Here is a 23,285-nt window from a genome sequence, read left to right as displayed (position 1 = left end):
ATAAGCACTTTGTTTTGTTTGATGTTAGATCATCAGGGAGTCCTGAAATGTTAGAAAGAGTACAAATAACCCTGCATTTTCTCAGGGAAATGTGGCCGATAATTTGGATTCAGCTTTTGTGTTGATTGCAGCTGCTACTAGACTACTGAGTTAACTCAGCTGTAACATTTTTAAACCAAAGTTCTCAGGCTTCTTATCATGATGATTTTAAAATAGCTCAGTAATGTATGTGTTGCTTTAGCTGAAATTTGTCTGCTTTTGACTGTCCCAAATAAGGAATTAGGTGATTTCAGAGTTTTCTGAAAATAATATCTGAATTTAGGACAGACCAGATTTTAATATTTCTGTATATTTAGGAGAAAATTTTACTCTGAAATTAAAACCAGTCCCACTTACTGGTCTGTGGAAAACAACACCATAGGGAATGCTCTTTACCTAGAATTATCTAGGTAATTACCAGAATTTACCTGAATTCCGTTTCAGAATTCTGAATTCTGTTTCAGAATTCAGGTCCTCATTCATGTGTACATATAAAGCAGACCCTGCAATGCACTGGTACTCTCTGCCCTCATCATTGAGGACTAAGTGCATTGGTCCTATACCTGGTTCTATTGGCACCTGCTTCCCATCTAATCGATTCTGGTGGTGCTCCTACCAGGTCTGAGAACACGACACAGACCAGATTGTGACATGGGGCTTTAATTGTTTGAAGCTTATGAGGCTGATGAACTAACAACAAATACAGAAATTTGTAATCAGAGTCCCTGTGTGATTCTCTGATATCTTTGTGTTGCCATATAAAAGGTACGTTTTCCTCCTGCTGTACATACTTGAAATAATTTGGGGACTGGTTTGATTCTGATGGGGCTACTCACATCAACAGCAACAAACAGCATGCTCAGTGACAGGTGTTGCAGGACTTGTCCCTGTATGTTAGATATTATATTATGATTAAAATGGAGTAGATTACTGTATTATCTGTGTAGAGAAAATGCTTTAAAAAGTTACCTTTAAAACTGGAAAAAGAAAAAATATAAAATTAACCTTAGATGAAGGTGAATGTTCCCCTTATTGAAGCAGGGAGCTAAAAGAACAGAAAGGAGGTTTGATTTGGCACTTGAGCTAATGTGGTGTACATAAATAGTGAATATTCCTTATGAAGCCCTGCGAATTCCTGTTGACTGAACTGACCTTCCATTTTTTCTATGAAATTATAACCAGAAGAGGCTTTGTTGCCTGTAACAAAATTGTGCGTTGGTACATAGGTGGGTGACGTTTTTAATTTGGCCATTTTTCAGATCTCTGTCAAATGTTTTAAATGAAGATTCTCTTTTTAAGATATTAATATTACAGTCAGAATTGATGTCCTGAAATTAAATATAATCTTTCCTAAACAAAAAGCCCAAAGTGTGTATTCTAGAGAGAGCATATGTTATCAGTTTAATCCTAAAGTAGAGATTGAAAATGAGAGAACTATAGAAAAAACATTTAAGTAGGTTAATTTTCAGGCTGTAATAGACATGCAGCAAACTATACATTTTTTTCTGTAATAATTAGGTAGTCCCTTCATTAGAAATATTCAGTCATTGTCTGAAAATCAGGCTATTGTCATCTTTCCCAGTGAAATATAAATAGCAATAATTCAGATAAGAGAGAAGTGTCCAATACTCTTTTGTTATAGGCCTGTTTTCCTAACAATCTTTTTTTCTCTTTGAAGACTGAAAGGAGTAAGTACTCTTAGCACCTATTGCTTATCTTTAACTTTGCTCATACAAGAGAACTCAAGAATTGAAAGCTTGTGTGTGTACAAGTTTGTAAGTTAGCATACTTCTTATGGAGCTTATTTAAATAATGGATTCCCACCTCTGAAAAATACTGTATGATTTGGAGTCAGTGAATAAAAGAGTCACCTTTGACAATTTGTTTTTGTAGACTTGCATGTGGTTCTCCAAATGAAGACAAACTAATGTTAGTCCACATATAGTATGCAAGAAAAGCATTTATGCTTTATGCTCCCCAACTATTAACATCATGTTTCCCCTGTGTGCATGCGCTGTGAAGGAACATCGTGAGCTGGAGGTGAACAGCTTGGAAACTATAAAGACAACATCTGAGAAATCTCTAGTGCAGACAAATGTCCTTTGAAGTTACCTGATTTTTAACCTACTTCAGAGAACATAAATCATGTATGTGACATGCTGAAATTTTAAGTCTTTTTTTTTTGTAAGGTAACACATTCAGGCTGGTGGCTATCCTGCTAACAGCTCTCAGGCCATGGTTTTGACTGCTTGCTACTCGTCATCTTTGAACTGTTTGCTAATAGCTGGAGCAATTGATTTCCCACTGGGGTTCCTAAAAGCTTGCTTTTTACACAAGTTTACAGTCACATTATGAGCCTTCTGGACTGTATGTTTGTTTTAGGCCTGCTCAGTGTTGATGTAATTGGGCTGAAATAAAACCATTTGTGAAGGTAGAAGGCTTTTATAATGCCCCCTACTGCTCTCCTCGGTTTTCAGAAGGAGACTTCCTAGGGTTCAAAAGATCAATCATTTTTATGAAATCCTACCCATGTAGTGAATGTACCAATCTTAAAGGGGAACCTTCGAGCTGTTTACAGGATTAGTAGCGCTGTAAATGAGACTGATGATAAATGATAGGTTAATGAATCTAATAGTCTGCAAATATGGCATAAACCTCACAAGTGACAGCCCCATCCAGAAGCAGATTGCTTCAGGCTTAGGTTTCAGGCTTCACTGACAGATAACATTATTCTAAGTAAGCTTACACATTTGAATTGCCTTTAAATGTCTTCTCTTTTTGATCGTTTTTCAAAAATGCACATGTACCTGTGTTAGTTATCTTTAACTGTGCATAGACATTACATAGTGAGAAGAAATGGATTTTTTTTTTCTGATGCGTCTGGTAAATCAGGAACTAATCTTCCTAATTTAAGTTTGGAAGAAGTTAAAAAGTTTTATGCTTATATTTCATGAGGTACTATTGGAAAATTTATTTTGTAAAGTCACAGAGGTCAGTTCTTTGAAACAGCTTTCTTCTTCCAGTGTTTCAGATAAAAGCTTTTGATCTTGAGCAGTCCCTACAAGAGGTGACAGAGAGATATGAAAAAGAAAAGCAAAAGAGGAGAGTTCTACATAACAGCTTAGTTGTAAGTATCTTCAATGACAGAACATTTTCTTATTTTGTTGTAATTATACCAATAATTTCATCACCAATGAAACTAATTAATATACTTGTCCTTTATAAGTGTACTTAACACTCCTCACCCTCAACTTTCTATATAAGGAGCATTTCTTTGCTGAGGCACTTTCATCTCACAGTAAGCCACAGTCCGTTCTTTTTACAGAAGCATCTTCTAAACGTACTCCTGGATTATATTGCCCTAAGGAATATCATAAATTTTGAATAGTGAGCAAAATTTGAGTTTCTTTATCCCCTAAGAGTGTAGCTTCTGGAAGATGCCATTTCTCTTCTAGCAATTCCTCCACAATGTGAAATTCAAGCTTTATCAATTCAGGTTCAATTAATTGGAAATATACCTTTGAAATTGTTTTAGAATTCTTAAAGCAATCAACTTGAAATTGAAAAATCGTCTTCCTTTTTTTTTTTTTGGAAAATATATGTAGCTGTATCCTGCTCAGATGTTAGTGATGGTTTGTTTGAGATTCATTTTTTTTCCTTTTTGTTCTTTAACTTTACTCTTTCTGCCCATCCCCCAGATGACTAGTTTTGGGTTGCCTGATTCGGGACCTGATTTTTAGAAAGACAAGCCACTTTCAAGCAAGATTCGTCTAAATTTTTCTACCTGGGAAAAAGAAACTTCTTTGTTAAAAAGTACTTACCTTCCAAACTCTGCTTTGTGTTGCAGTTTACTGAGAGGATATTCCCCAAGGCAGTGTGGGGAGTTAATGCCAGTGTTCACTAGTCACCACAAGCAAGCTGTTTTCAGTGATACACAATGAGAAGAAATGATCATCAGGTTAGATAAGGAAAAGTCTGAAGCAGCCTAAAGGGAAAAATCAATGCTAAAATCAATTTTAGTCATGTATGAACATACAGTGCAGAGGAAAAGGAACAAAATGTTTTATATCCTGTATCTTCCCGAGGGCTGGTTGAGGAGAAATGCATTGTTTAATCTTGGCTCTTGAGTTAATATAAGTGAAGAAGCTCAAATGAAGAGGAAGGAGATTGAGAGGAGAAAATGGCTCACTGAAAGCATCTTTTCTTTTTCATATAGACTGGAGAGGACTATACCATTTCTGAGCTCTGAAGAGATTATACTTTCTCAATTAAAGTTAGGAGAAAGCAAATGATACTGATACAATCTTTTTTTCTCCACAGAGTCTAAGCCTAAGGCTGCGAATTTGCCTGCTTTCTTAAACACATTCATGTCTGCATGAGTGTATTTGTCCTCTACAGTACTTTGTGTTAAATAATGTTAATAATCTAATCCTAGGAGCTGAGAGGAAATATCAGAGTCCATTGCAGGATCCGGCCATCTCTACCTTTTGATAATGCTGACGAACATTCAATATCACAAGATAGGTAATTTATTATGGCTGTGTTATATCTTGTCTGACTCATAATTAATATAAAGTGAAAATAATAGTCACATGTATACAAGAACAATTGTGTTCTATATTTTTTTCTGTTTTTATATCTGTCATGAGTGGTAAAAAACTAATTACTCTTTCTTCTTTCTCCTGCTAAATTGGCATTAGTCAATCTTAGCCCTTAGTCTAAAATTGTGTCCACCTGAACAGAAGTCCGTAGTTGTTTAACAGTCCAGGATTATCTGTGGATTGGCAGAAGTAACACTCCTGCAGTCAGTGTAGAGTATATTCACCGTCTGGTACAAAGCCTGGGATACAGTAATGTAATAGCAGCTGTCAGAAGTTACAGGTAGAGAAAAACACTCAGCATTTCAGTTGTTTTGCCATGCTGCAGAATGGATTTGCTGTCAGCACAAACACTGGTAATTCTATTTCAGTATAATTTGGCTCTACATCGCTAGTTTATAATACGCTTACTGTAACTGAAGTGTCAACACATCCCTAGAACCAAAAGGAAAAGGGGGATTAAGTGCAAGAATGTGCCACAACAAGCTGAATTCTCCGTAGATGTCTACTATGAAAAAAGGTAGGAACTAAACATACACAACTGGAGAAGGAAGGGGAAAACTAGGTGGGTGGCTAGAAAACAGTAATATCATCATCTGACCCATCAGAAAATTACTATTTGGGGCATTTATTTTACTTTTACTAGCTGGTACTTCTAAAAGAGTGTTTTAAAATTTGTTCACTTTTGCCAAATCTTTAGGGGAAAAAAAATGTTTTAATTAAAATAATATGAAATGTTAGACAAGACAGCAATTTCAAAGAGCCTGAAGGGGAAACTTGCATTAACCTGTGCTTGATATACCTGGGAAGGAACCAAATCACTGTTTTCGTTGCTGTGTGGAATAGTGTTGCTGTATTCAATTAGGTGCCAAATCATGGTGTGAAACAGGATGGACTGGGCTAAATACACAATTATTAAGACAAACTTTTCTTAACAGATCACAAAGAAATTTAAATAAAACTTAGTTGTGAAACTAAGGGCTGATTTTGAAAACACTTGAATGAAAATTTGAATGCATTTATGCACCTTAGCAATCCAAGTCATTTTTTGGACTAGTAAGGGTTGCAAAATTACTTCTGACTGTATTTGTAGGATCAGGGCCAAATACCTAAAAAGATGTTTTTCAGCTTAATGTGCTAAAGGGAAAACCTCCTGTTACAAACTCATATTACAATCTCAAAACAACAGAGTGGTTTGCATGTGAATTAGTCTTAATTGGGTTTATTCTAATTTTTTTAAGAAGATTATTTTGCTTGATTGCATATTGATGTATTTTTTCATTATTATTATTCACAAATAACTGTGGTGTTAGCATGTTCATGTGGTATGATAATAATGGAAATTCTGGAAGGTATTATTTAGACTATGTGTAGTTCTCAGATATTTTGAGCATTTACTTTCCTGAGCTAATTGGAACATTTAGGTTGGAAAGCTACCTTTTTTATCCCATTGGCATTTTTTTCCCTTACAGGCAAAGAAACTTCTCAGAAAAAGTGGCATATGCCATTGATGATGTGAGTATATTTGATGGTGAAATTCAAGAGCACATTTACAGATAGTCTTTAAGAGAAACGATGGGACCTGGGAACCATAGGTTTGAAAAGGAATTAGGTAATTTCTTGTCAAGTGGTGCCCAGCTTTGATCTCCCATGGGTGCAATAGCAGGTGATTTGTGCTGATTTCATCCTGAGTCTTTGTAGTAATAGTAGCTCCGAGCTGCTGCTGGCGCAGTCATCCATGAACTGGAGCGTGTATGTTTGCAGTAGTCAAACCGTTGCAGACTTGCTGCAATCAGTCCCTTTGAGCCACTTGTATTTACTGTAACCGTTTCTGTAATTATGTTAGGCCTTTTTCATTTTATTATTAGAACCCAACTAATGCATTAGCAGAGAAATATGATATCTCCTGAACCACAACAGCCTACGTGGAACAGCAGTCAAGCATGTTAAAGTGTCCTGGCTTAGATCCATCAGGAGAAGGAGAATGAGCATTGAGGTTGCAAATCCAGATGACATTCCAGCATTAACTGAGGCCATTAGTGAGATATAAAATTTAAAAAGCCATAGTCGTGTGAGCTAAGGTCAAAGTATTAACTTGAGTTTTAATTTTCTTAGCCATCATGGTTCTTAGTCAGCTGCTCACTGTTACTTATGTATTAGCCAAATTCTCTTCTATAGTATAACGCATAAAATATTGCTGAAGTGTAACCTAAAGTATGGTATGCATTTAAATCTCCAAAATTATAGCTTCATTAGACTGATCTCTGTTGCATAAAGTGGACACTTAGATATATAGATATAGATATAGATATATGCAATTAGGAAACTAATGGAGCTCATGAAGAGTCTGTTAAGAACAAGTAAATATGTCAGGAGATAAAAAGCAGAGATCTGTTATAGTAGATGTAGTGTTCTGGATGCCGTGATTCTATGATTTATTGTACTATAAAACGCCTTGACCATTTCTGACCTGCTAAATTTTATTATATGAAGATGAAATTAGGTAATACTTAGGTTTTGGATGATTTCATATAGATATCTGATATATTACCGTATTTGTATTTTTATAGGCAAAGCAGTGTCTGCTTGCTTATGTCATTATATGAGTTTTAGGAGTTTTAGTTTGTATGTAACAGCGAACTGGTAACCTTCAGGATGCTAACCCATTCTCATGTTTAAAAGTTTGTATGAGATATTCCAGGAAAATAAGTGTATGCATGGACTTAACTATAAAATGAAACATGCAAGATCATAGTATGACTTAGGTTGCAAAAGACCCTCAAGATTGTCAAGTGCAAAGATACTATCTCCCTGATTTTGGAAAAGATAATACTGCCTTTAAATGCTTTATTGGTTTGCCTTGACATTTATTTGGTTAAAATGCTTTCTAGTTCTGACCAAACACCTTGCATGTTTGTATTAGTTTCTTGATAGAATTATTTTAATCGTGGTTGGTTTTTTTTGAAGCTCATGAGGGAAGATAAAGTACAACTGACTTTTTACAAAAAGCAGTAACTCTAGACTAAGCTAACAGAAGTAAAGGAAAACAATATTTATTGCCTGTTTCTTTTGCTTTTAACTACTGTAGGTGTTATGCTTGTGGATAGGCTAAATATGCAATTTTCAGATAAAATTATGGGGTTTGATTTGATGCGAAGCTAGGGCGGGCACCTGCCCTAGCATAATACCTGAAGTGATGTTGTTTGAATCCAACTTCCTTTGGCACAGGAGAAAAGAAGGTGGCTGCTTCCAAGTTACTAATTTCTTTCAAATTATTTTGAAAAGGTTTTCAGTTGTGAGTAGTGGAGAAAAAAAGGAATGGCAAAGAGGCTGCTCTGAATATCAGGGAAGGTGCAAGATTCTGCTGGTTTTTCAAGATAGGACTGGGAAAATAGGAATTAACATAGGAAGACTCCTTTTCTTGAGAGATAATTTTGTACTAGATCAGGTGGATGTAGCTATAGTAGTAGGATACATTATTACTCCCCAGGTGCTTATCACCATCCCCATCCGAAGGTTTCTTCCCCTGGTGCCTACCCAGCGCAGGGAATCCTTTAGGCTGTCCTTGTCTGCCTCAGTGCTGTGCCAGCCAGTGGCACTGAAGTTGACAGGGAAGCAGATGAGGAGCAGTCACAGTTGCCCTTTCATTGGCTGTGTTGTAGAGAAAAGCCTTGGGAAGTGGGACAATAGCCTTTACTAGATATGCAATAACAAGGGTTGGGAAATGATGATTATCACAGCTGGGTTTTGTGATCACATGTCTATATCCACAATTCCTTATGCCTCATTTAAAATTTTGTATTTTGCCTTATGGAATTTCACTTACTGAAGAGCTCCCCAGACTTGGGTATCAGGACAGTTTGTGAATGTTTGTGAATTATCCGTTTGCCATTTGCATGATTCATATTACCCTAAAAAAACTCAGACCGGGAGTATTCTGTGGCTCTGGGGTGAAGAAAAATATTCTTCAATATTCATGTGACACAGCTGTAAGGATTTCACAGGCACAATTGACAGGATCACCTTATGAGATTTTGTATGCCAGCAGCTGTCGCGGGTATCCTAGCCCATACTGATCTCCTCCTGAGAAGGGAGGGTCATGACAAATGCTCATATGAAACTTCTGCCTATTAACAATGCTTATGTTTCTATGTTACACAAATAGATTTTTTTTTCTATCCCGTTTCTCGCCTTAGGGAAAGCTGGTCTGCAAGTAAATTTGACATCTGAATCAGAAAGGTGTTCCATAACCCCACATCATTTTCCCCTTTGCTGTTGTTTTTTCTCCAGAGGCTGTTAATTACTGATCCTATCGCAATGTCTGTGTCAGGTCATTTTGTAGCAAAGCATTGTGCTCACATCCATACTGCTGCTAAATTTGCCTGTACTGGAATGGGTAACGTAGCTCATTCTACAGCAAGTGTTGCTGCCATTAGGTAGATAATGGTCCACTGGCTTTCCTTAAAGAGGAAGAAATATTTGTAAACTTAAAAGAATAAATTTGGGGTTTGTTAGCTGTCTGCATGCTAGGCATACTGTTATGCTGTCATAATTTGCTCACCTCTTTACTACTTCGTTCAGTGGCAATACTAGGTTGAAGGACATCAGTTTAGCACTCTAAGCTACTTGTTGGAAGAGCAGTACAAACTTCAGCATTCCTATCAAATGCTGTAATATAAGCAAAGGTTACTAAGCCAGGAAACCTCTTTGAATTGAGTGAAGCATTTTGTGTGCTGAGGAGCTTCCATCTGAAATGTGGAAGTGATAATTTTTTCTCACATTTTTTCTTTACTTTTTTCTGCGATTAAGCAAGACACGCCATGAGGAGCAAAGAGCATAGAATTTACTACGGGTAATAGCTTTTAAAGAGCTGCTGACACATTTGTCCAACTTACAAAACCACTATATAATCCATATGGAAAGTGATTTCTACTAAAAACTCATGGAAAATCAAGCAATTGTGTGACTGCAGTTCTTCCTCACAGGGTGGAATAGCGTGATATGCTATGAAATGTGCATCTTCTGCTCTGCTCTTGGCACAAACATTTACAAAAGCAATCTGAAAATGCACTGACCTCATAATAAAAAAAGGCTCTTTTGCCATTTTTCTACCTTTGGTGGTAATTAGGGAGGTTGGATTTACTTGCCTGTGTTTTTCTAGGCACATAAAAAGTTTTGGTAATGGTTTGGAGCTGTCTTGTGAACATAAATGCACACATTTTGTGTTGGTTGTTCTTTAACAATCTGAACGTGTTCTGAGATCCTTTCTTGCGGTCTTGCTAGTTCACTGCAGTGAAATAAATATTTCAGTTTTACGCGTGACTATGATATTAACTGTAAGTGTTTTGTTTTTCTCCTAGGAAACTGTTCTGGTAAAGTGTAGCCGTCCTGGTCATGCATCAATAAACAAGACTTTTCAGTTTGAAAGGTGGGTCGTCCTGTGTAGCAGTCTTGGTTGCTGGAAGATTTGTACAGTGAAGGTTAAATTTTTCGCAGACATTGGTTAGAAAGTAGTGTTCTTTTTTATTTACTACTTTTTTATTCTTATATGGTTTTCACATTCTTTCCAGTATAGAATAATGCACGTCGGGATATAGATGCCACCCTCAGTCCTCCTTCTCAGTGAAGAACAGTGATTTGCCTGAGTGTGAAACCTGTCTAGAGACATATTTGAACCTTCTCACAGTCTGAGTACTCCTCATCTCCTCGCAGCATGTTGTGAGATAGCAAAACATTATCCATATTTTCAAGGTGCAGAACTGAGGTGGATTGCATGACTTCAGCATTAGACATAAAGCATTACTGAGCCAGGAGCCAAACTGAGGACTATTATGCTTCAATGTACAGTCGTGCTACTTAAAGTAGGCTGGAAATAGACAACCGGATAGAGTGGTGGCATGTAAATTAGCGCTCCCCTGAGAGAAAGGCTGTGATGTGGGTACTTTCCCTGTTAGATGCCAAAGAACCCGTACAGGTGCGAGAGATTTTGAATACACCAGCTGCGATAAGGGTTTTCGTTGGTGTTTGTGCCTTACTACACACTGGGGATTCAGCCCACAAAACAGAAACTGCAGGGAGTCAGGCTGAAAGGTGCCTCAGGTTCTTTCAGAATGGAGCTAACCTGAACCTCTGAAAACAGGAATGAAGAGTTAAATTAATACAAGATCTCTGTAAACCAAAAAATACAAAATTTTACCCCATGCCTTTTTTTCAAATGGAAATTTTGCTTTACTGAGCTATATCTGTATGTTGCAATAACTCAAACAGTATGTCTTCTCCCCTGAACCACGCTTCAAAACCCTCTGGAAACAAGACATTTGAGCACAATCCCGTGCTTCCTTGCTGAAGGCAAACTTGATTTAAAGTCAAATTTATCCAACTTGAATTATTTGTCCCGGTCTAAACTTAAGTCCTGAGCCTCTTTCAGCCCAAAATGCTGTTGGTTGGTTAAACATTGTCAGTTATTCACCCTTTCTTTGAGGTGTCTTTCTAAGATGCTGCCTTTTTCTGCTCATGAAGACTGGGGACTGCTATTGTGTAGGCCGCCAAATGACTGAAAATTCCTGAGATAATGCAAATCTTGGGGAACCTTTACTCACCTCATAGGTTACAGGACTCCCTTGATACAGGGCATATGTGATCTCTCAAGGTGTGCGATCTCTCTCGCATGTTTGCTAAGCTACTTGAAGTAATTCCTTTCACCCTCTAGCTATACCTAACACAGCCATACCAGCTGAAATAAATGCAGAATAATGCTGGAATTCAGCTCCAGAGCAACAATGGTATTGAGACAGGATGCCAAAGCTGCTGTGACTCTGGACATGTGGTGTAGATCCTGATAATCAGGAAAAGGGTTAAAAAATGTAAATCCCCCAAAGAATGCAGTTCTTGGGGAATGTTTTTTCAGTGTCCCAGCACAGCTCTTTTTTATAAACAGAAGAGCATATGGTTCTTATGAACTCAAAAATGTTTATTTTTTTAGCAATGTTTTATGGAACTAATAAATGTCAAAATATTTGATTTCAGCTCAGGAAGAAAATTCCAGCTTTCAGCATGTTATGCTTTTATAATTTTATTGGTGAATCAGTTAGCAAAATAAAAAGAAGCTCAAAATTTTCAAGGTGAAATTAACAATAATCAGTACACAGGGACAAATCTGTCATCATTCTGGTAAAAATAACTGAGCTTATAGGAACAGATTCTCTGGATTTGCTATATCTTTCATGGTCTTGGATAGCTAATTGTGTGTCCCTGCTTTAGCCAGTGCTGTGATTACAGTGTAGCATAAACTAGTTCAAGCCAAATTTAAACTACTTCATTTGGGTCCTGGTAGTATTTGAAGCACAGCAGCTAAAGTAGTGGCACTAAAACGCCTTTAGGAAGTTGAGTAAATATTTGGAGTAGCTATTGTAACATGGAGCCCCATGCCTTTCCTCTGAACTGCTACCAGTACCTGAGCCTGGCATAGTTCGCTATGGCCATACTGCTTTGCAGTGCAAACAAGACCACAAAACATGGTTGGTTGGTTGCAATGTTTGCTTTAGTAGACAACAAAAGCCCTCAAGAGCAACTGAAGAATTTTTAAATGTTCTTATCCCCTAAATACGTTTTAAATTTGGTGGTTGTTTTTGTTGTTGTTTTGTTTTTTAGTGTAATATCTCTGAGGGAGATGTTTTGATGTGTTAAGAAAAAAATATCGTTTCAATGTGAGTTAGAGCCCTAGTGGGTTAAAATTCAGGAGTTAGTGCTAATGAATGTTTCACTGATTTTAGATGATAAAGGAAGCAGAGAAAAGAGTTTGGAAAAATTTTTGCTCTTGTATTGACCTGGAAGATTTGATGTGTATAACTTATTGAAGCATGTGCATGTATGCATGCAAAGCAAGGATGGAGTATTCAGCGCTTGTGTCGTCCCAGTAAGAACTGTGCCACATCTCTGCATATTTGTTGGTTTCTCAGTTTAGTATGACAGCATGTCAGCGGAATGGCAAGACAAGCAGTATTTGTCTGTCAAGCCAGAAAAGTGCTCATTTCCTGATTAAAGAGAGTACATTTTCATACAACTTACAATTAGACTGTGGAACGCGTTGCCACAGGATGTTACGCCAGGCCAAGAATTCAGCAAGATGCAAAAAAAACCCTTGAATGCTAATGCTAATAGGTTTTTTTTTTAGTTTTGTTTTTTTTTTTTTCAGCAGAGATTCAACTCATATTTCAGCTTTGAGGGCAGTTTACAGCTATTAAGGATTAGGATGAGACAGAGATTAATTATTCTGTCTCCAGCCACCATGGTGTTTCTCGTTTCTTCCTCTGGCCATTGTCAGAAACAAAATGCTGAACTAAGTGGTTTAGGTCTAATTCTATATCTGTTTATCAGTGATCCCTCTGTACAGTCTTATTTATGGAGAACATGAAAATGAAATCTATGTTGTGCAGGCTCCAGACTGTAGTGGCCAGATCCTGGTCAAACATACAAGGAGACTTGAGTAAATGCTTAAAAACAAACTGTGTTCTTCCTTAAGTTAAGCTCTTAGTATCATGTATTAGCGAAGTGTACTAGTATACTATATACACAGGGAAGTAACTACATTTTGTAATCTTTGCTGCTACAAAAATTCCTGTTTCCAGTTAGTCATTTTACTATAGCCTATAGAAAATACACGCCACTTATTGGAAAAGAGAGCTAATCAAACTAAACCAAACCCAACCAACCAACCAACCAACCAAAAAAGATTCACAACAGAAAGATAATAAAAAAGGAAGCTTTCTTCCAAAGGTAAAGATTCATACCTCAGATTGTTAAGTGGTGGTTATGGTATTCGTGTTTCAGATTCTGTCCATCTTCTATAAACAGCACTTGTTACAGGCCTTAGTCTTGGGGAAGTTACTTTTTGATGTGCTAGAGAAACAATGAATGCGTTAGGATACTCATGTTTTGTTATCAGAATTTCCTGCCTTTGATGATTTCTTATTTTCAGGTCTTGGCTTTATGTTGTATGAAGTTATATTTGAAAGGGTTGGAGGAAAAAATTCCTTGTATAGTCCTCTGTTACCTTATTTTTTCTTGATTTTGAAAACATGTACGTAATTGTGTTAGACATTATTTTGGCCCAAGCATTATACTGTCATTGCTCTTTTCTAACAGCTGGAATAAGTCAGTTAAATTGTCTTTCATTCACTTTAAAAATTAGTCTGAAATCCACATCATGACATAAAAGAAAGTCATCCCACTGGTTATCACGGTGAGAAATGTTTATCTCAGAAAAGGTAGTTCAGCAGGGGCGAGGATGGAAATACTTGAAGATGGTGCTGCCCGCAAAGGTGGTTTCAATGATAAACTTGACCTCAGGAGCCTCCGATTTCTGCTCTTCTACTGACTTTTCTGAGACAAGTCCCAGAGCAGACTTGCAGCCTCTGTACGTCTTCTTTCACATCTAAAGGAGGAGCACAACTTGACCACTTGCTTTCTTAGTGTGACACAAAGGAAACACGGGCAGCAGGGATATCTCATAGTCTGGTATGTGGGAGAAAGAAAGATGGATCTGTACTGCCTGGAAAAGACTCCGTCTGCCAGAGAGGCTGACAAAAGGATTAAAACTAGCTCAGAGCACCACAAGTGTACACCTGTAAATCATTCCCTCCAGTGCAGGCAGCAGACACTCCAAAAAAAGCAGGAGAGAACACTGAAATTCTCCTTTCCAGTCCTCTGGGCTGCGTCACAAAAAAAAAAAAACAACTTCTTTGGTGAATCCTGGCCCCTCTCCCGCTCCAAGGTTGTTTTCTGTAATGGACCAGAGGCATGTCAGGCATTCCTACACGACCTTTGGGACTTGTCAATGCACCGCTTTTTTTCCCTCTGCTGAACAAAGTGGTGACTCCCATGGCAGCTCAGCTCTTCCGCATTACCTTTTAATTTCCTGGCATAGGAAGTCAGGTTTAGAGCAGCAGTAAGCAGTGTTGGTATGCCAGCTTCATATTGCCCAGCTAAATAAGTCTTTGAAAACCCAATCTGTAAATGCTGTCATAGAAATGTCAGCGGGTCACAAGTTTTATATCATAGGCCTACATTTTCCCTAGTCTGTTATCCTGTATTATGACAACATACTTATATTTTTTTCTTCAGTTAATCATTGTACTTTGCTCCTCAGAGTTTACAGTGCTTTTGAGTCTCAAGACACAGTATTTGCAGACGTGGCCCCTTTGCTAACATCTCTCCTGGACGGGTAAGTTAAAAGGTGGGGGTAAGAAAGCTAAAGGATCATTGTCTGCTGAAATCCATCAGTGAAAAAGAATTACTTAGTAGTGGCTGTCCAGTCAAGTTCTGTGACTTTGCAGTTCCATTTTCCTGTGGTTTTTTTTTTTTCCTACTGAACACTGAGTGAATGTTGTTTCCCCTTATAAACATTGAAAACACTTTCCAAAGTTTAGCACAGCAGACAAATTTGGAAGAAAAGTGCTTCTGATGGAAGATGCTATCTTTTTTTCTTTGCTGTGTTTTGGTAGATTATGTTCTATAAATGTTTTTCAGTTGCATACACAATATAATATATACATCTTTTATATACATCTTTTCCAGCAGTGCATTTATATATAAAATGCCTGCTGGGACACTCTGTGATCATCTGTTCCGTTGTTTTACATAGCACAACCCACGGGAGGTTGTATAATCAATTCTTGGTTGAACCAAAATTGAGCATCCTCAGCTGTAGTTCTAACACCCTTCGGGCATTGGGGTTAAAGCAGAATTCTGGTTTGAATACAGAAGTGATCAGCTACAAACACCAGCAAATATGTGTAATTACTTTTAGGCATTGAAGTTCATTAAGTGTGACTTTTTTTTTCATTTATACCAGAGCAAACTCAAGCTATTCTCGCAAAGAAGCATTGAAGTGCCTGTTATTATAAGCCTTGAGGTTTGAACTAAGATTTAAGCAAAGCTTCCTTTCTAACCTTTCTTTCTCTCTCTTCTCACCCCTGCTCTGATACTGCTCACCTATAGGTGTTTGTTGTAGACCTGTCATGGACCTTCTGCTCCCTGAGGAGGGAAAGGCAGCCAGCCCCTTTCCATCCACAGTGGCACAGCTGAACAGTGGCAATCCTTGCTCCTGGCAGCCTGCACGTTGGAGTTTCCAAGTCTCCTTTTCTTGCTGATATTTAAAAGCAGCCTAGCAGATGCCTATCAGGATACTGTGGATATTGGGAAACCCCTGGTAACCCTTTACACATGCCACAGCAGGGCCCTTAAGGGCTGTCTGGGGTAAGGGGAGTCCTATATGGCCCATAAGGCACTGTCCTGTTTTACCAAGGATAAGTAACCACAGTTTCTGCAGTTGAGCAATCTAGGGACCACGAGGTTGAAGGATTTTGCAGAAGTCCTTATAACCACTGTTTTTTTCTCTAACCTTTCCTTTTGCAATGAAATTAAGTTTGCTTTGGCTCAATATGTTGCCTATGTGTATTCGGACATACCCGATCTGTACCTTGATCTGCTGGACTGCCTACTTTCTAACTGGCACACTGAAAGAATCCTGCCCTAAAAGTTAGGATTTTTATATTCATTTAGGAAATGTTCTGTTATTGAAAACAAAAGAGCTGTCTTGTTCTTCCAGAAGTGTCATTTAAACAGAAGCAGATTTTCAGGGAAGGAGAGGCTGTGCATATGAGCCACGTTTCTGAGCAGCCTTCCCATCGTAAATGTGAAACAGACGTACTTAGTCTGAACCTTGAACTTCTTTGCTGCTCCTGAGTGTTTTAGTCTGGTCTCCAAAGTGATCTGTAACAACTTAAAGCTTAAGTAGAAAGGAGTGTTCCACTGTTTTTCTTTATTTTTCTTTTTTAATTAATCAATTCATTTTTCAGTATAAATACACACGGAGAAAAGATTGTTCCATACGCAAAACAAATGAAGGTCAGCAGGCTTCAAAGTTTACAGTTAGCAATACAGGTCCAGCGAGGGACTAAGAAAATATTTGCTTTCTTTACAACATTGAAAAATCAACCTTATTTATTTATTTTATGGAATAATACATTTATACTCTTTTGATTTCCTTTAATAGTGGTAATTTTCCTCCAAGCGCTAAGTTCCCTATAGTGAACAGCCCCACTCTTCTCAGGAGTGGAATATTATGAAGGTATTGATATTCTAATTTGACAATAAGATGTTTTTTTAAACAATAATATAACTAACAAAATAGAGTGGAAAAAGAGAAATGTTGGCACATAGGTGAATCATAATCTGAAATTTTCAAATTAGAAGCCTGATGATACAAGTGGCTTCGTGCTCTATTTGAAACCGCTATGCCGAAAGCAGAACATCAGCAAAGTAGACTAGATAAATGTCAATCAGTCTTCTGCTGCTGCTTGTCCTTTTGTTGAATCACCCAAGTGAAAGTTCATTTGGGCTTGCTCAAATACTCTTTTGGATTTGGTGGAGAGGTTATCAATGGCTTTATTCTTCATTTGCATCTTTTTCTTCAAGGTTACAAGTACCATGCCTGTTTTGATCATATCATCTGTATATTGTCAGAACTATTTTGGCCAACACGTGTACTTTCTAACAAAAAGCGATTAAGGGAAATTTAAATACTGGACTATATGAAAGTATGAAAGCTCAGAGACTTCTGAAAAGACTTCCATTCTGTTTTTCCTAAGGAATACAACTACTTGCAACCTTCTGGCTCCCTTTTTAGTTTCAAAGACCTCTTTTTGAATTTGAAGAGGGACTGGAAGTCTCAGGAAACTATGACTTGGCCAGCCAGTGTGCTATGCGGGGGGGGGGGGCGGGGGTGCACTTTGAAAATCGCTTGTTGTTAGCGTAGCTGGAGACTACCAAAATTACTGGAAGCTTTTCCAGTGATATAAATGCAATCAGAGTTATGTCAACAGTCAATACTTAGGGAAATCCCTTGTTTCAGATTTACAACTCTAATTTCTAGCACATTTTATTTTGCTATACTGCTCTTGATTTTCAATTACAGTTCTCTCCTTTACCTCACCATACCTATGATTAGACTTCTAGTTTATACTCTGCTTCCTGAAGATGTGGGGAGATGTTATCATGGGTTCACTGCCTGCAACTTTGGCTTTGCTCCCCAGAAGGGGTATGCAGGTATTTGCTGTGTTGCCCACATTTCTTTCTAACGAAAGAAAGCTTTCTTAGTAATCCGCCAAAAAGAATTGCTTCTAGGCATATTTAATATACAAAACAAACAAACAAACAAAAAAAAATCTGCAAACATATTTCTCTGCAGTGGCAATGTAAGTATTTGATGACCTAAAACCATAAATTTAACACAATTAGATGAGATGTTCATTGAAATTTGTTGGCATGTGCTTGAAACAACATTTTTGATAAGAGGAGAAGCGTCAGATAACCAAAAGCAGCTGTTCAGGTCTGCCCATAGTGAAGCTAGAGCTTAAGCAGTAAAATTTTACCTCCTGCCAAACAAGGAGCAAGCCCATTTTTGCAACTCTAGTCGAGCAGAAATGTCAGCATGCTGCAGAGCACTCCTAGCGCATGGACAGCCTGCTAATGCTGTGTCTCCGAACAAACAAGCTAGAAAGGTAGACCAGTGAAGGAGCAGTCCTGTCAGCATAACTGCACGTCTTCCAAGAGTTTTTGCTGGCACAGGTCTGTGTTCAACACCAAGGTGCTGGCAGCTGCTGCAGAGTAGACACAGCCAAGCAGGGACTAATCCTCAGCTGCACAGGGCAGCCTTGATCCTCACTACGAAGTAGTACTGTGGCTGGACACAGCATACCTGCCCACTTGTTTTGCTTGTGATGTTTGATCCAATTACCTCAGACACACCCTTGGGGATAGGATTCATACATCTGAATTCAGATGCCACTGTCACAGCCCTCTACACCTGAGCTCAAGGCTCTGAAATCTATATATGTATATGTGTATATTCATTTTTTTCCAGTACAGAAAAAAACATTTTCAGAGTTCACGTCTACTTCAGAAGATGATGAATTGTATTTCACAGGTGCCTGTACCTCTGCAGTGACATTGCACATTTTCACCTTCTACAAGTCCATGTCAGAGCAGTTCCTCCCACCGTTATTGCAGAGTAGTCGTGTTCATCCTTTTATTGATCTCATGCCTTTGGTTTAAAATTTGTGCCTCTTACTGTTAGGGCTGTCTGATCTTTTCCAGTGGCTGAGGGTTCTGACCGAAGAGCCTTCCTGAAACAACTGTGAGAGCTGAAGAGTTTACTGTTCCCAGCTGTTAAGACATTAGTGCTGCGGTTTGCAGCGCAGCACCGTAAGACAAATCAAACCCAGTGATGGTTTACTTTAAAACACTGTACTGTAAACCGCAGCAGTTCAGGAGCTGATAAACAAGAAGCTGAGTAGTGCATGAACTGGAAGTTGGGCAGACAGGAGGTCTAACATCATCGATCATTCCAAGCTAAGCATCCCTGCTTTTGTCAGTTCCTTGCCCTTCAAATGTGCTTAAAAAAATAAAAACACGTTTAGGAGATGTTACAAGCAGTACTTTAATTTCCGTCATATTTTTAGATAGCCAGAAAGAAAGCTGCAGGGGCAGTATATTTATTATATTTATTTCAGTTAGTGTTCCCAATTTGTTTGGGTTTTAACTTGGTAGCTTACACACACATTTGGTAATGGTAAAATAAATGAAGGCCCTTTTGATTTTCAGGTACAATGTGTGTATTATGGCTTATGGGCAGACTGGGAGTGGAAAGACATATACGATGTTGGGACCACAGTTAGAAGAGAACTTTGCATTTGCCTTGGAAGATGAATCAGAACTTGGAATTATTCCTCGAGCTACCCAAGAAGTGTTCAGGTAACATTAACCTGGTAATATCAACCCAAGTAAAGGCTTGCTTACAGACTTTTCACCTTAAACTTTATAGAAAGGATGAAATAATGTTTGCAATGTATTTATTTTTACAGATATCAGTTTCACAACTGTTAATATTTATAGCATCTCTGACTGCCAATCCATATTTGAGATCCGATAGATTTCTAGTCTCTAGCTTAGTCTGTTTTTCTAAGAAAATAAGGCTATGCAATTATGCAATTTTACTGTGTACATCTGCCCATCTGTCTTTCAGGCTCCTTTAACTTTTGAATAGGTTTCAACCATAGTTGTACAAGTCCAAATGATAATTAAGTTCTTAGAAGTTTTGTGAAAATTGACAGTTGGAATAGATGAAAAGGATCCAGGATAGAACCCAGTCCCCAAGAATGGTAGTGGAATTTTTAACCACTATCTGTTTTCTCTAGAAAACTAGATTTTTTAGTTGAACCTAGTGTGTGATTTGAACTGATGGGCTGCTATGTTATAATAGAAGAGTCATTAGAGGTTTTTTCAGCTAAGCCTATTTCTTTTGGAGAAGAGTGAAATCGAAAGAGCCAACTTTGCACCAGAATAATTGTATCTAACTGCAAATACTCTCCTGAATAAAAAATCCCCTAATTAATTTATGAATTTTCTGAGCTTGTGGACAGATAACCCATTACAGATCGAGCTGGGCAGTTTAGCATCGCTCTCTGCTCATTGCCTGCACTCTGGCAGAGTTTATCATACCTTGAGCTCTGAATGCAGTAACCTCCAGCAGAGCAATGGTATGAAAAATTTAGAGGAGAGTGTGGGGTTAGTGGAGAAAAACAATTTAAGCTGGCACAGCTGTTTGGAAAATGAATGTTTACTTAGTGCTTCATGTATAATTTAACTGTATATTCTGATTTTTCAGCTGAACATTAGCATGTGGGTGAGGCAAAGTCATGACTGTGGATATTTAATAAGCACTTTTATCAGATTGTTAATTAGATTACAATTAAAGAATAGTTCTTTATATACAGATTGTCCACTTCAGGTTTGACTTCAGCTTTCTTCATTTGTTTTTTTTTTTCTATTTTTACTCTCCAGGCTTATTTCAGAAAAGCCACCAGGAAGTTACTGGGTTGAGGTTTCTGTTGTAGAAGTGTATAATAATGAAATTTTTGATCTTCTGGCCAAAGACAGTTGTGGAAAAGTATTTGGCGTCAAACGTGATGTTGTCACAACCAGAGAAGGAAAGAGCAACGTTCCATTGCTTACATATGAGTGAGTGCACAACTTGATCTTTATCATCTGATCATGATCCAGTGTGATGCACAGCTGTCATAAATTCCGTTTTAAATGTCAGGGATTGCTTCTAAACAATGAGTTCTTACCATATGGAAAATGAAAAACTGGATGGCTCTCGCTGTCTATGAGACTGCAAATGTCAAAATTCTTTCGGTATTAACAGTACAATGAGTTTTGGTCACACTTCTGCGTCGGGTACTTTACGCTCAGAATATCTGAAGACAGCTGTATATTTCATTGCTGCTGAATCTAGGGTGTCTTGTCAGCTGTAGGAAAAGAAGGAATGCCCCAGTCACAAAGCACTTTCCCTTTGGTCTTACTAAATGATAAATTTTACAGATTATAGTAGAAATGGGTGTACTTTTCTTTTTTAGGTTTTAAAGCAGCTGTAAAGTTAGCTTTCCCTACACAAATTGGCTTTAAAAAATACTTCAGAAAGATCATTTAAAGTCATCTTTTAATATAAATACCCATCTTGCACTGTTTAGTATTCCGTTTTCATAACTGGAGGCATTAAAGTGGGAATTGATATGCTGGCATTTGACCCTTCCCAGCATGCAGGCATATGGTAAGATTGATTCTTATTTATGCATTGTGGCATTGAAGGGAGACCTAAAGTAATTAAGACTACAGCTCTACTTGTTGTATTGTTTCCTTGTATGTCCTAAGCATTACAAAAGCTTATCCTAGTGCATGTAGGAATGGCTCTTGATGTTACATATGTGTAGTATACAAGGGAAATATATAATTCTTGTTATATATAAAACACCTTAACTAAATAGATGATGAAAATACCATGTTGATAACAATTCATATATTAACAAGAGTAAGTCTTGTTTCAGATGCTTTATTTCAGTAACAGGTGTGTTGTTTATGCTATTATTAAATCATCTTTAATAAAAACAAGTGTTGACAAGCAGCACTTGTGGCACCAGAGAGGAGATGCTACCCAGTAGAATTAAGCTACCTGTGAGCGCCCAGAACATGAACAGATTCCACAAAGGAACATTTCTGCTTGTGCACGACACAGAGGTGTAGCAACTTTTAAAAAAAAATGTTCTGTTTTTTGGGCAGATAAATTTGTAAAAAGAAGCATCTTGCCTTATTGAAACGTTAAGCACAGTTTTGCAGCATTTTACATTTCTGGGAGAAACAAGATTTTTTTCTGTACCTCTCTATCATAATCCTTGTCACAGTCTAATCCCTACTTTTCCAGGAGGAACTGGAAGTCAGATATGAGAAGCATTTTCCCTGCCTCTGAGTTAAAACAAAATGCATGTTCAGTAGAAATAACTGAGGGCAGTATTTTTATCTTGTGGGACTTAAGCCACATAAGCAGAGTAGTTGTTGTTTGTTCACTGGGTTCATGATACTGTCGTAAAGCCTTGATAAAAATACACTCTCACTGGCTTCTCCATATGTCCATTAAAGTACAGAGTAGTCTCGTTTCTGTTAACATGAAAAGAAAATGAAAAACTCCTGCAGAAGTGATTGGTGCGGAGCCTAACCTGTGTGTGCTGAATCCTTCTTGAAGGAGCTAGCCTTGCACATTTGACTAGAGCAGAAAGGGACTGTATGACTTGGGAAATGAAAATGGGTGCACATAGCGTGGGTATGATGGAAGGTGAATACTTTTTCTTGCTTTGCCAGAAACTCCAAATAATTTTTAATTATGGTATTTCAAGATGCTGTCCTGGACTCATTCCTGAAAGAAGCCTACCCCCTTTCCCAAGGGAGCTTTGTATAGTCAGCAGGTGACCCATCTCTTTTCCTAAGCTTTGGAGTAGGGAGAGGTATCGCTGGATTTGTGCCACAGAGATAGGAACTAGAATCAGCAATAAGGTTTCATTTCATCTTCTATTTCATAAAATGGCTGCAATGTTTATTTCTCCAAATTTTAATTTATGGTTAAAGAACCTGGAGCCTTGAGATAAGCTTAAGATGATGTTCTCTTAAGAACACATCTCAATCACTTGGTAAATACTCAATTCTAATGCATATATAAATAAGTATATGGACTCATATCTCAATTACAATGCAAGCAGCAAAAAGTCCAATTGATAAACAAGTTATATTAATAATTACACAGAAACGTTAATAAGAAATGGCAAATCCAAACAAAGTAAGGGAACCATTGAATGAAGCCACCCAGCTGCCTGAAATCTAAAGTAAACGGATGGTGCTTTGAATAAAAACACATCCTCATTTGTGATAATATTTCATCTAGAATATAGTGGCCTGCTGGGTGTCGCTGGCTTCTCCATATGTCCATTAAAGTATGTCCATTAAAGTCTCTTTCCTGTTAACACGGACATCCTACCGAATGACAAAAACCTCAGTCTCTTTCTTCTTTTATGACTTGGTTGACTTTGGAGAACATTCAGCATCAAATTTTTAACCTAACCACAACAGGGCTTCTCTTTGTAGAGTCTGGTTCGGGAACACGGGGTACGCAGAGCGTGATAAAGTAGCAGAGGCTCTTACCATCGCTCCTGCTGAAGAGCTGCTGTGACAAGCACGCAGCACTGGGCTGGGGACGCTGCT

At 37.9% G+C, this 23,285-nt stretch overlaps 1 protein-coding gene across 5 annotated transcripts in view; it reads left to right on the top strand.

Moving 5' to 3' along the window:
• The window catches only part of KIF25 (kinesin family member 25), a 43,353-nt gene that overhangs the window by 9,505 nt on the left and 10,563 nt on the right, over window positions 1-23,285 (top strand). For all 5 annotated transcript variants that reach the window (XM_080584000.1, XM_080584002.1, XM_080584001.1 and 2 more), the window contains 7 exons: window positions 3,063-3,166; window positions 4,475-4,563; window positions 6,110-6,152; window positions 9,998-10,065; window positions 14,785-14,859; window positions 19,302-19,451; window positions 20,541-20,717. In XM_080584000.1, coding sequence (XP_080440126.1) covers window positions 3,063-3,166; window positions 4,475-4,563; window positions 6,110-6,152; window positions 9,998-10,065; window positions 14,785-14,859; window positions 19,302-19,451; window positions 20,541-20,717 — 706 coding nt within the window. The remainder of the gene's footprint in view (window positions 1-3,062; window positions 3,167-4,474; window positions 4,564-6,109; window positions 6,153-9,997; window positions 10,066-14,784; window positions 14,860-19,301; window positions 19,452-20,540; window positions 20,718-23,285) is intronic.

Source organism: Anser brachyrhynchus, assembly GCF_964034855.1.
Source record: "Anser brachyrhynchus genome assembly, chromosome: 3".
Taxonomy (NCBI): domain Eukaryota; kingdom Metazoa; phylum Chordata; class Aves; order Anseriformes; family Anatidae; genus Anser; species Anser brachyrhynchus.
Note: the sequence above shows the minus strand (reverse complement) of the source record. Positions and strands in the feature narration are given on the sequence as shown.